This window comes from Piliocolobus tephrosceles, chromosome 10 (assembly GCF_002776525.5).
Source record: "Piliocolobus tephrosceles isolate RC106 chromosome 10, ASM277652v3, whole genome shotgun sequence".
Taxonomy (NCBI): Eukaryota; Metazoa; Chordata; class Mammalia; order Primates; family Cercopithecidae; genus Piliocolobus; species Piliocolobus tephrosceles.
Window position 1 is genome coordinate 130,147,341 of NC_045443.1, and position 11,674 is coordinate 130,159,014.

The 11,674-nt window shown below is 58.9% G+C and overlaps 1 protein-coding gene across 1 annotated transcript in view; it reads left to right on the top strand.

Annotated features, from left to right (window-relative positions):
- FBRSL1 (fibrosin like 1) overlaps window positions 1-9,457 on the top strand; it is a 107,175-nt gene extending 97,718 nt beyond the window's left edge. Inside the window, exons 15-19 of the mRNA XM_026449525.1 lie at window positions 450-582; window positions 5,849-5,926; window positions 6,150-6,233; window positions 6,466-6,670; window positions 7,255-9,457. Coding sequence (XP_026305310.1) covers window positions 450-582; window positions 5,849-5,926; window positions 6,150-6,233; window positions 6,466-6,670; window positions 7,255-8,068 — 1,314 coding nt within the window. The 3' untranslated portion in view covers window positions 8,069-9,457. The remainder of the gene's footprint in view (window positions 1-449; window positions 583-5,848; window positions 5,927-6,149; window positions 6,234-6,465; window positions 6,671-7,254) is intronic.
- Window positions 9,458-11,674: the final 2,217 nt, after the last annotated feature.

Below are 11,674 nucleotides of genomic sequence, written 5' to 3' on the forward strand. Positions count from 1 at the left end.
CTCGCCCAGCTAGTTTTTTGTATTTTTAGTAGAGACGGAGTTTCACCGTGTTAGCCAGGATGGTCTCGATCTCCTGACCTCGTGATCCGCCCACCTCAGCCTCCCAAAGTGCTGGGATTATAGGCGTGAGCCACCGCGCCCGGCCTTAACTTTTAAAAGAATCTAAAAACAGAAAAAGTAAGTTATTTTCCATGACCACATAACATGCCAGCTGAGATGTGCTAAGTACATACATAGTTGAGAGGACGTGAGCCCTCCCGTTCGCCTTTTTGCTGCTGACGGTAACATTTCCGTCGTTCTGAGTTGGAGAAAAACATCCTTGGAATTTAGCCCACCTGCTCTCCTTTCTGGGCTGACTCACACCCAGTCCCTGCGACCCCCAGGCCTGGGCTTCCTGTGGTCGGGGCTGGTCGCCGGGCAGGCAGCCCTCACACGCTCTGTCCTCCCAGGAGATGCAGCTGGACCCCCACAAGCTGGAGGTGGGTGCCAAGCTGGACCTGTTCGGCAGACCCCCCGCCCCGGGCGTGTTTGCTGGCTTCCACTACCCACAGGACCTGGCCCGGCCCCTCTTCCCCAGCACAGGTGAGAGATGGAATCGGGGGCCGGGTGGGGGACACAGAAACCTGCTCCTGCCCGGCCGAGCCTGCCTTCCCGTGCCAGGAGTGAGAACGTTCTCTGGACCTCAGCACCAGTTTTTGCTTTTTGATGCTCACCACTTACTCAGGTCAAAGCCTGGCAACTCCCTCACCTCACCTCTCCTCCCCACCAAGTCCTGCCCAGTGTGTCCTGGGGACCTCCAGCCCACGCACGCAGCTCTGAGGCGGCTGGTCCTGGCCACTCCTCCTCTCTGGGGCTCCCTGTTCTGGCCCCACCAGAGGCAAAGGACTGACAGGGACCCAGGCCCTCGCGAGGCTCCCCCTTCCTGCCCCCAGCCCCCGCGTCCCAGGCCCTCGCGGGGCTACCCCCTTCTGTCTCCAGCCCCCGCCGTCCCAGGAGGAGTTTGGCCTCTAGCTGAACAGCAGGAAGCTGCTCCTGAGGCCGGGCTGGGCCCACACCCCAGTGCCCCTTCCTGATGTGCACGGCTGCTCTGGGGGTCCCAGGACCAGCCCAGCTGCGGTGGTTTCCTAGGGAGGGTCCCAGGACTTGGCCTGTACTGTTCTCAGTGGCACGGCCCAGGTTGGGGTCTGCCGGGAGCAGCGAGGACCTCCCTGCCCTTTGGAGTCACCTGCTCCCCCAGGTCACCCCCTCCCCCAAGCCACCCCCTCCCCCGGGTCACCCCCCCCCCGAGTCACCCGCTCCCGAATCACCCCCTCCCCCGGCAGTGCAACGTGACCACACGCCAGTGTCCTCCAGGCATGCAGAGGCACCCAGGCTCTGGGGTGCTGGTCCGTGGGCACCACTGCCTGGCACAAGTCCAGGCCCCCAGGAGGAAAGTGGGCTTGAAGCTCAACCGTAGTGTGGGATGGACACAGTCTGGGCGCCCAGAGGCCGGCTGAGGGCCCGCCGTGTGTACAGACCTTAACAAAGATGGTGTCTCAGCCTGTGCGGTACACGCCTTTCTACACATACACAGTTCCACACACGCATCCATGCATGTGCACACACGTGAAGCATGCACATCCACATACAGCTGACCCTTGAACCACAGAGAGGCTGGGTCACTCCCCACCACACAGTTGAAAATCCAGGTATAACTTTGACTCCCCCAAAACTTAACTCAGCCTACGGTTGACAGGAATTCTTACGATGGCATGAACACTTGCTGAACGCCTGTTTTGTGTGTTACATGTATGATGGGCTGTATTCTTACAGTAACATCCACTAGAGAAAAGAAAACCTTATAAGACAGATCATGGCCAGGCATGGTGGGTGCCTGTGGTCCCAGCTACTCAGGAGGCTGAGGCGGGAGGGTTACTTGAGCCCAGGAGGTCAAGGTTGCGGTGAGCCATGATTGCGCCACTGCTCTCCAGCCTGGGCAACAGAGCAAGACCCTGTCACAAAAAAAAAAAAAAAAGTCATAGGGAAGAGTAAAGATATTTGCTATTCACTGCGTGGAAGTGGATTATCCTAAAGGTCTTCATCGTTGTCCTCACGCTAAGTGTGGCTGAGGAGGAGGAGGGACTGGTCTTGCTGTCTCAGGTGGCAGGGGTGGAAGAAAATCCGTGTCTAAGTGGACCCGCACAGTTCAAACCCATATTGTTCAAGGGTCAGCTACATGCACACGCACAGGCACGTACACGCACACGTACACAGGAACGTACACACACAGGCACACGTACACGCACAGGCACACACATACATGCACACGTACATGCACATGCACACGTACGCACACAGGCACACATGTATACACACAGGCACACGTACGCACACAAGTACACGTACACGCACAGGCACACACGTACATGCACAAGCACACACAGGTACAGGCACACAGGCACATGCACAGGCGTACACGTACACACATACACAGGCAGGCACAGGCACACACGTACGCGCACAGGCACATGTACGTGCACAGGCACACGTACACACACAGGCACACACATGTGCTTTGCGTACACAGGCACACGTACGCACACAAGTACACGTACACGCACAGGCACACACCTGGGCTCTGCATACATGCACAGGCACACGCATGCACACAAGTACACGTACACGCACAGGCACACACATGGGCTCTGCGTTGCCCACTTATCCTGCTGTTGGAACCTTCCCCAGCCACCAGGTCCTTGAGGCCTGTCCCTTCCTCAGAGCTCCCAATCCCTGCTGCAGCCCCCCTCACTCTCTCTTCACCATGCTCAGTCTCTTCTGCGTTCGTGACCATTTGATGCCACGTTGCATGTGGACATGCGAGGGCAGAGCCCTGTTCACACAAGGGTGATGAGTGTCCCCAGCGGCCACCTGAGGCTGGTTTCACAAGCATGGTGGCCTCTGGGACATGGAGCTTCCCAGTAGTCTGGGTTTCTCAGAAAGCAGAAGTCCAGGCTGCAGTTTCTGGCTGTCCGCAGCCTGGCTCAAGCCCCCAGGACACCTGCTCAGTGTGGCGCCCAGTTCTGGGCCCTCCACACTGCCCACCCCACTGACCCTGCTCCTTCCCTGCCTCCCCTTCCCTCCTCTGGACACCTGGTGGCTGTCCCTCAATGCTCTGCTATTTGTCCTGCAAGACTGGGCCCCTCTGTCCTTGGGGCCAGGGCTGCCTCCTCCTCCATCTCCTTGGCAGGTCTTGATATCTGGCTGGCAGGGGCAGGATGATTCTTGTTGCTCTTTTTTTCTCTTCCATATAAACTTTCAATCTGCCTGTTAGGTTCCGGCTTTCACTGGAATTGGGTTAAAGGTGTACGTCAACCTAAGAGGAATTCATATGTCGTCTCTGGTATCGTTTTCCTGTCCCTGATCATAGAGTATCTCATTCATTTAGGTCTTAGTAGAATTAGTCATAGATGCTTTATATTTTACTAATACTATGATTGGAATTTGTAAGTTACATTTCTTTAGCTGTTGCTAGAAAACAAGTGCATATCTGTTTTGAAGATTCGTGTGCCATCTCTTGATTTTGTAACTAGCAATCTTGCTAAATTCTTACGAATGCAAAGACATCTGTCTGTCAATTCCTTCACCTTTTCTGTGTTGAAAGTCGTATCTGTATCTACGAGTGGATGGTTTTGCCTCCTTGTATAAACGGTTGATACATTTCTGGAGCCACTTTTCCAGTGCTTTGTTTCAGATGAGTTTCCCCGAGTAAGCCTGGCCTGTAGTTTCCCTTCCTGTACTGCGTCTGTCAGGTTTTGTCATGAGGGCTGTTTGCCTTCTTCAGCGGGTTACGGAGCTTTCCTTTTTTCTGTTGTCTGGAAGAGCTCTTGTGAGGTCCAGTCATCACTTCCTTCAAGGCTTGGCAGGCTCACACTGCAGGTTCCAGGTACTGATTGTTTTTCCCCGTAGGGTATGGTATTCCTCAAGCTGTTTCTTCTTGAATTGGTTTCAGTAACTCGAGTGTTTCTAGTAAGTTGATTTGGGGCAGGCTCCATAGCTGTCCATCCGTCACGCCTGAACTCCGCAGGCCCTGGTAATTCTTAATATTGCTTGGCTGTGCCATCTTGTCTTCATTAATCTTGTCCTTCATTAATCTCACCAGAAGTTCGTCCATTTCACCAGTATTTTATTTTATTTCTGTTTATTTATTTGTTTATTTATTTTGAGATGAATTCTTGCTCTGTCGCCAGGCTGGAGTACAGTGGTATGATCTTGGCTCACTGCAACCTCTACCTCCCGGGTTCAAGTGATTCTCCTCCTGCCTCAGCCTCCCAAGTAGCTGGGATTACAGGCAAGCGACACTACACCTGGCTCATTTTTGTATTTTTAGTAGAGACGGGGTTTCACCATGTTGGCCAGGCTCGTCTCAAACTCCTGACCTCAAGTGATCCTCCTGTCTCAGCCTCCCAAAGTGCTGGGATTACAGGCGTGACCCACTGCGCCTGACCAATTTCACCAGTATTTTTTTTTTTTTTTTGAGATGGAGTCTCGCTCTGTCGCCCAAACTGGAGTGCAGTGGCCAGATCTCAGCTCACTGCAAGCTCCGCCTTTCCGGTTCACGCCATTCTCCTGCCTCAGCCTCCCGAGTAGCTGGGACTATAGGCGCCCGCCACCTCGCCCGGCTAGTTTTTTGTATTTTTTAGTAGAGACGGGGTTTTACCGGGTTAGCCAGGATGGTCTCGATCTCCTGACCTTGTGATCCGCCCGTCTCGGCCTCCCAAAGTGCTGGGATTACAGGCTTGAGCCACTGCGCCCGGCCTTCACCAGTATTTTTAAAGGAGCAGCTTTGACCTTGTTGCCTTCTCTGTGTGTTTTCCTGTGTGTGGCTCACTTTTCTGGCCCCTTCTTGCTTGATCTGGAGGTTGAGAATATTAAGTCCTCAGCGTCTCACAGTGTAGGCATTTGAGGCAGTGTGTTTCCTTCCCCCTCTTGCTGCACACACTTTGACAAGCTGTGTTTTCATGGCATGGGGCAGGCTGTCTTCCTCTCTAGTTTAGAGGAGTGGCATCAGCTTTCATGCCAGAGCTCAGTGGAGACCAGAAGCTCTGAACACAACCCGCCGCGTCCTACATGGGAGGCGTGAGCACCCCGTCTTTGGGGTCCCCAGGATTAGGGCTGGGAGGGAGCCAGAGTAACCTAAAGATGACGCCCTGCTGGTCTTTACCAGAAACCTGCCCTCTGGACCCATGTGCAGGACAGCCCCTGGCCCAACAGCACTGAGTCCCCTGCAGCAGCCGCTTGCAGGGCCAGGGCCCCACATGGTTGCTCTCCCAGGTTGTTGGGGGGCCAGGGCTGATGTTGACATGGCGCTGTGGGCTAGGCCTGTGCCCAGGAATGCCACGAGGGGCTGCGACGTGCAGCCTCCAAGACAGCACCATGTCCATCCGGGCCTGAGGCCCAGCACCACCACATTAAGAAGTGAGGACCATTTATCAGCTCCCAGGTGAAAGCTCTGGGATAAGGGCTTCAGGAGTGGTCCGACCAAGGCACATGCTACTTGGACTTTGTCTCTGCCCAAGTTGTGGCCCCTTTGCTCTGAGGGCTGTACTGCACTCAGCACCTCCCTCCCTGCTCCCCCCCCCCCGGGTTCCCAGGATGGCTGCCACTGCAGCCTCAAGTCACACCTCCTCCGAATTGTGGGGTAAATTCCACCTCTTACTCTGACTGGACACACTTCACCCCTCAGGGCATGCGAGAGAATGGGAGGTGAAGGTTCACAGAGGAAACTGGGGTCCCCCCTGTGAACAGAGCTGCAGATGGGAGGCCCTGGTGCTCTCTCCTGGCCTCTGTCAAACCTGGCTGCCCCCCCCAGGTGCCGCCCATCCTGCCTCCAGCCCATTTGGAGCCTCAGCCCATCCCGGCAGCTTCCTGCCCGCTGGCCCCCTGACAGGTGGGTGCCTCTGAATTTAGCCCACGCAGCCTGGCTGGTTCCTCAGCAGCCTTGGGGTGGGGGAAATAGGTGGGCGAGAAGGTGGCCCCAAGCCCCAGGGAGCCCCTTGGGTCATGCAGGCAGCACCCACCAGGCCGGAAGCCTCTGCAGCAGCCCCACTGGGCCAGGTGGGAGCCGCAGCCCACACCTCACAGACCTCTGGGGCTTGCGGTTGCCCCCACAGACCCTTTCAGCAGACCGAGCACCTTTGGGGGCCTGGGGAGCCTGAGCAGCCACGCCTTTGGGGGCCTGGGCAGCCACGCACTGGGTGAGTGACCAGCTTGTGCCCCCTCCCCCGATGCCCGCGCCCCTCCCCCATGCCTGTGTCCTCTGCAGGAACCCTGATGCCTGGCTGACCTCCCTCCTCTCTGGGCTGGGCCCCCTGGGGGCACCCCCTTCTCAATGTCAGCCTGGGACCCTCCTAAAACCCCTCCCGGGTTCTCCTGGGGTGTGGCTGGGGAGGGACAGACCCAACCTCACGCTCCGTGGCCTCCCCCCAGCTCCTGGCGGCAGCATCTTTGCCCCCAAGGAGGGCTCCTCCGTGCACGGCCTGCCCAGCCCCCACGAGGCCTGGAACCGACTGCACCGGGCACCACCCTCCTTCCCCGCCCCACCCCCGTGGCCCAAGTCCGTGGAGGTGGAGCGGGTGTCAGCCCTGACCAACCATGACCGAGAGCCGGACAATGGCAAGGAGGAGCAGGAACGGTGAGTGGTCTCTTGTTCCCTACCCCCCCAGCCCCCGTTCTCTCCCCCCCTCCCCCCCTCCTCCTCCCGGTGTCCTCTCCCCCTCCTCCCGGCACTGCTGCCCACTCATGCTCTGTCCAGCTCTGTGCTGAGCCCCGGGGTATGGGGACCAAAGTTCTGCTCCCCGGCGACTCCTCCCTGCGATGGGGAGTGAAGGCCGGGCCCTGGGGCTGGGAAGGGTGAGGAGGGGGAAGACCCACCCCCACCGCAGGCACCCACACCTGCCATCAGGGAGACCTGCAGGTCGGCCTGACCCACAGAGTTTGAGGGAGGAGTCCCGGTCCTAACAGGGAGGGCCCGTGGGGAGCTGAAGTCGCTGCTGGCGGCTCATCCTGCTTCGTCTCTCGGCCGAGGTTTCCAGGCCGCCCAGCGGAGAGAGGACGCGTAGGTTTTGGGAGCCTGTGGGGGTGCGGGAGCCGTGGGTGCTGAGGGGTCACCGGCCACCCAGGAGCTGGAGGCCCCGCCAGGCCATGGGAGCAGCCTGGGCTGCGCCGCTCGGCGGGACGGAGGTCTCGGGAGTGACGGGTCCGCCCTGCCGCCTCCAGGGACCTCCTGGAGAAGACGCGCCTGCTGAGCCGGGCCTCGCCCGCCACCCCCGCCGGCCACCCCGTCGTCAGCGGACTCCTGCTCCGGGGCCAGAGCGAGCTGGGCCGGCCTGGGGCCCCTGCGGAGCGCGAGTCCGAACCTCGGGTCAAGGAGAGCCGCTCCCCAGCCACGGAGGAGGCCGCCAAGATGCCCGCGCACGCGTCCCCGCCCCACAGCAAGGCGGCTCCGGGAAACGTGAAGGTCAAGGAGGAGCGCGGGGAGGACGAGGCTTCCGAACCCCCGGGGGGCGCCCTGCACCCCGCGCCCCTGCAGCTGGGCCTGGGCCGCGAGCGCCTGGGCGCGCCGGGCTTCGCGTGGGAGCCTTTCCGCGGCCTGGAGCTGCCCCGCCGCGCCTTCCCCGCTGCCGCCCCCGCCCCGGGCCCCGCCGCCCTCCTGGAGCCCCCGGAGCGCCCCTACCGCGACCGTGAGCCCCCCCTGCAGGCGCTCGGGGCTCTGCAGGGGGAGCTGGAGCGCGCGCGGGCCCCGCACCTGCCGCCCGCCGCCCCCGCCCTGGACGGCGCGCTGCTGCCCTCGCTGGGCGCCCTGCACTTCCCTCGCCTGGCGCCCGGCGCGCTGCACAACGGGCTCCTGGCGCGGACCCCGCCCGCCGCCGCCGCCGCCCTCGGCGCACCGCCCCCACTGGTGACCGCGGCCGGGCCTCCCACGCCCCCCGGGCCGCCGCGGAGCCGGACTACGCCGCTGGGGGGCCTCGGGCCGGGCGAGGCGCGCGACTACTCCCCTTCCCGAAACCCCCCGGAGGTGGAGGCGCGGTAGCCCCGGGGCCGCAGACGCCTCTCCGAGCGCACCGCGGTCCGTTTCTCCGTCAGTTCCTAGAACTCAAGCACAGCTCCCGCCGATCCTGGGGCGGCGCCGCCTCTCCACCCGCAGCCCGCGGAGGCGGGGACTTGGGTGTCGGCTTTTCTGAGGGTGATCTTTTGTTTTCCGAGTTTGGGATTCGGCTGTTGGGAAAAAAAAATCGCGTTTGTACCTTTTCCCCCCACAAATGAGAAGTGTTTGTAATGGATTTGTATTTTTCTTAATTTTATGCTATTTAGACGTTTAAAAGAACCAAAAAAGAAACTTTTGCTTCTTCGTTTTCGGTTGGGATTTGCAGTTTAATGGCCTCAGATCCTTCTCCAGATCCCCAGGGTTTCATTGTCTTATTTATGGAGAAAAACCGGTCACTTTGTCCAGCGCACTGTGAGGCCCCCACTCAGGCCAGCCCTGGCCCCCCCCCTTGGTACTTGGAACCGAAGTTACAGATCTATATTAAAATAATAATAATGTACAAAACTTTGTTTTTTGCCTTATTATGCAGAAGTGTAAGAGAATTTCTTTTTTGGTTTGTTTTTTAAAAAGCAAACGAAACGTGTAAATAGTCTGTTGATATAAATATATGACGTTATTAAATTCTTAATCTAGATAGACTTTATAAATCGGTTTCCAGAAACCCCTCTGGTTGTTTGTCTAACATGGTCACAAAAACCCAGGCGCTGCCGGTTGTAAACATTCTCAGAAGTTTAATGGCAGCAACTTTCCTTCAACTATGCAAGCGCTCCCGCCGCTGGTGGGGGGAGGAAGGTTCCGCCAGCGACCTCCCAGCCCCTGGGTCCATGGAGGAGTTGGGTACCCCCATCAGGGCCCCTGGGCCAGCAGAACAGCACTCCTGGGCGGCTCCTGTGGGCTTCAGGACTGGCCAGCTCCAGCCGCAAGGGCGATTCTGTGGACGTTTGTGTGGATGGTGCATTGTTCTCGGAATCTGTAGACCAGATCGGTGGAGGTTTAGAAGTGCAAGAGTCTAAAGGCTGAGTACAAAAAAAAAAAAAAAAAATCACCGTTGTGTGTTTTCTTTCGCCTGAGGCATCAGTGTCACCTTAGTGTGGGCATCGCCTCCTGGGCCCTTGGCCTGGCCTCCTCTCGGTTTGGGTTTTGCCCTCACCCACATGAGCCCCCCATGCCCTGCCCCCCTTGAGGCCTTTTGTGTTCCCCTACGTCTGGGCTGTGTCCCTGCCAGGCTTCCCAGCCTTCAGGGTCAGCCGTTGAGCCACTTGCTTTGCTCAGTTATGTGTTTCAGCCACGTTTCCACGGTGGACCCCATTTGTTTGGAATATTCTGTTCCCATATCAATCAGTGATGATAAATACAGCCTTGATTTGGATGAAACTGTGGTCGTGTGTTCTGTGTGGCGTTGGGGGGCCGGGCTTACCCAGGCTGACCCCCTACAGCTGTGTGTACCTCCTGCAGGCGCCTTGGGATGCTGGGCACCTGGGCGGCCCCACGCTGTCGGGTGCCATCACCCAGGAAGTGAAGCACAGCAGGTCCCAGCTTCCCAGCCCTGCTGCTACCCCAGCTCTGCCCAGCCCCCCATAAAAACGCCAGCCCCCGGCTCTGCCCAGCCCCCTCCCCCAGCGCCACCTCTCCCCATGGAAACCCCAGTTCCTGGCTCTGTCCGATGCCCCATTGTGCCGCTTTGTTCTTGGGGATGTAACATGGCTTCCTGTCGTCCCACCCCCAGTGACCCCATGGCCACCTTCCCTCACATCCACGGGGTTTTCTGCATAGAAGATGCTCTTAGTTCCCGCCTTCATGCCAGAGAGTTCTGGCCCTGCAGGGACTTGTGGGATTGACCTTGCCCTGGCTGTGCCCAAATGAACAGGAGCTCAGAGGGCAGGAGCCAGGTGCAGAGGTGGCAGCCCCCACCCTCCTGTGCAGTGAGCACCAGGCCCACCTACCTTGAGTGATGTTCAGGAAAGCTCCAGGTGCACACCTGGCCTTGACCTGAGCATCACCTCCACCCCGGCCCCGCCAATTAACTCCTCACTGAGGGGCCCCAGGGCTGCAACCTAAGAAGGAGGCCTCGTGGGCCCACTGTGCGCCCAGTAAGGAGTGCCCTGTGTCCCATAAGACCCTTCCAGGGTGGCAGGAGGGGCAGGTCCCACTCCACGCCCCACCGGGTTATTGTCTGGGGTCTGGACCATCTGCCATGTGGGGCTTCTATGCAAGGGTTTGCTTCCTGTGGAGTCAGCCCTGCCATCCCGCAGGCCTCTGTGTCCAAGTCCCGACTTGGGCTTCAGCTTTTACAATGAGCTGCCACTTGGCGATGGGGAGACGTTGGGAAATGTGTCACGCCATTTTGCCACTGTGTGAATATCAGCGTGTGGCACATGCCTGGACGGGCTGGCCTGTTGCTCCTGGGCTGCACACCTGCACCCCATGTGACTCCTGAATCCTGTTGGCAGCTATAACATGGTGGTAGGTGTTTGTGCATTAAAAGGTACAGTAAGAATGCAGCATTCTGGCCAGACGTGATGGCTCACGCCTGGAATCCCAGCACTTCGGGAGGCTGAGGTGGGCAGATCACCTGAGGTCAGGAGTTTGAGACTAGCCTGACCAACATGGTGAAACTCCATCTCTACTAAAAATACAAAAAATTAGCCAGGTATGGTGTCATTCGCCTGTAATCCCAGCTACTCTGGAGGCTGAGGCAAGAGAATCACTTTAACCCAGGAGGCAGAGGTTGCAGTGAGCTGCAATCATGCCACCGTATTTCCAGCCTGGGAGACAGAGCAAGACTCCATCTCAAAAAAAAAACAAAAAAGAATCCCGCATTCTAATCTTCTAGGGCTGCCCCTGCCTATGCAGCCTGCCCTTTCCCACAGCGCGGCTGGATGGCACGTGACTGTGCTTCACGTCCCCTTGTCTTGGTTATTCCAACCCGTGCAGCAAATCTTCAGGAAGACTCCAGCGCTGCATATTCTGCCCTGAGTGAGCTGATTGTGTTAGTCATCCACACGGGCCTGCTCTGCCCCAAGCCCCCTGCAGGGCAGCCCAGCAGTGAGGAGGAGGCAAGGCCAAGGCCCAGTCCTGTGGCCCCAGGGATCTGGGAACACACCTGTAAGGCACAGCTGGAGGGAGGGCGGCAGCTGGAGGGAAGACGACAGTGCAGCTGGAGGGAGAGCAGCAATGTGGCTGGAGGGAGGGTGGCAGTGAGGCTGGAGGGTGGACGGCAGTGCGGCTGGAGGGAGGGCGGCAGCTGGAGGGAGGACGACAGTGCAGCTGGAGGGAGGGCGGCAGTGTGGCTGGAGGGAGGGTGGCAGTGAGGCTGGAGGGTGGACCGCAGTGAGGCTGGAGGGTGGATGGCAGTGAGGCTGGAGGGAGGATGACAGTGTGGCTGGAGGTAGGGCGGCAGTGGGACTGGAGGGAGGATGGCAGTTGGAGGGTGGGCGGCACTCCAGGGCCATCCCCTGGCCAGAACTACCTGCGAGCCTAGGGATGCCATGTGAAGGAGTGAAATGGTGAAATGTCTGCCTTTAAGTCAAAGCACACAGCCTTAGGCTGGGCGCGGTGGCTCAAGCCTGTAATCCCAGCACTTTGGGAGGC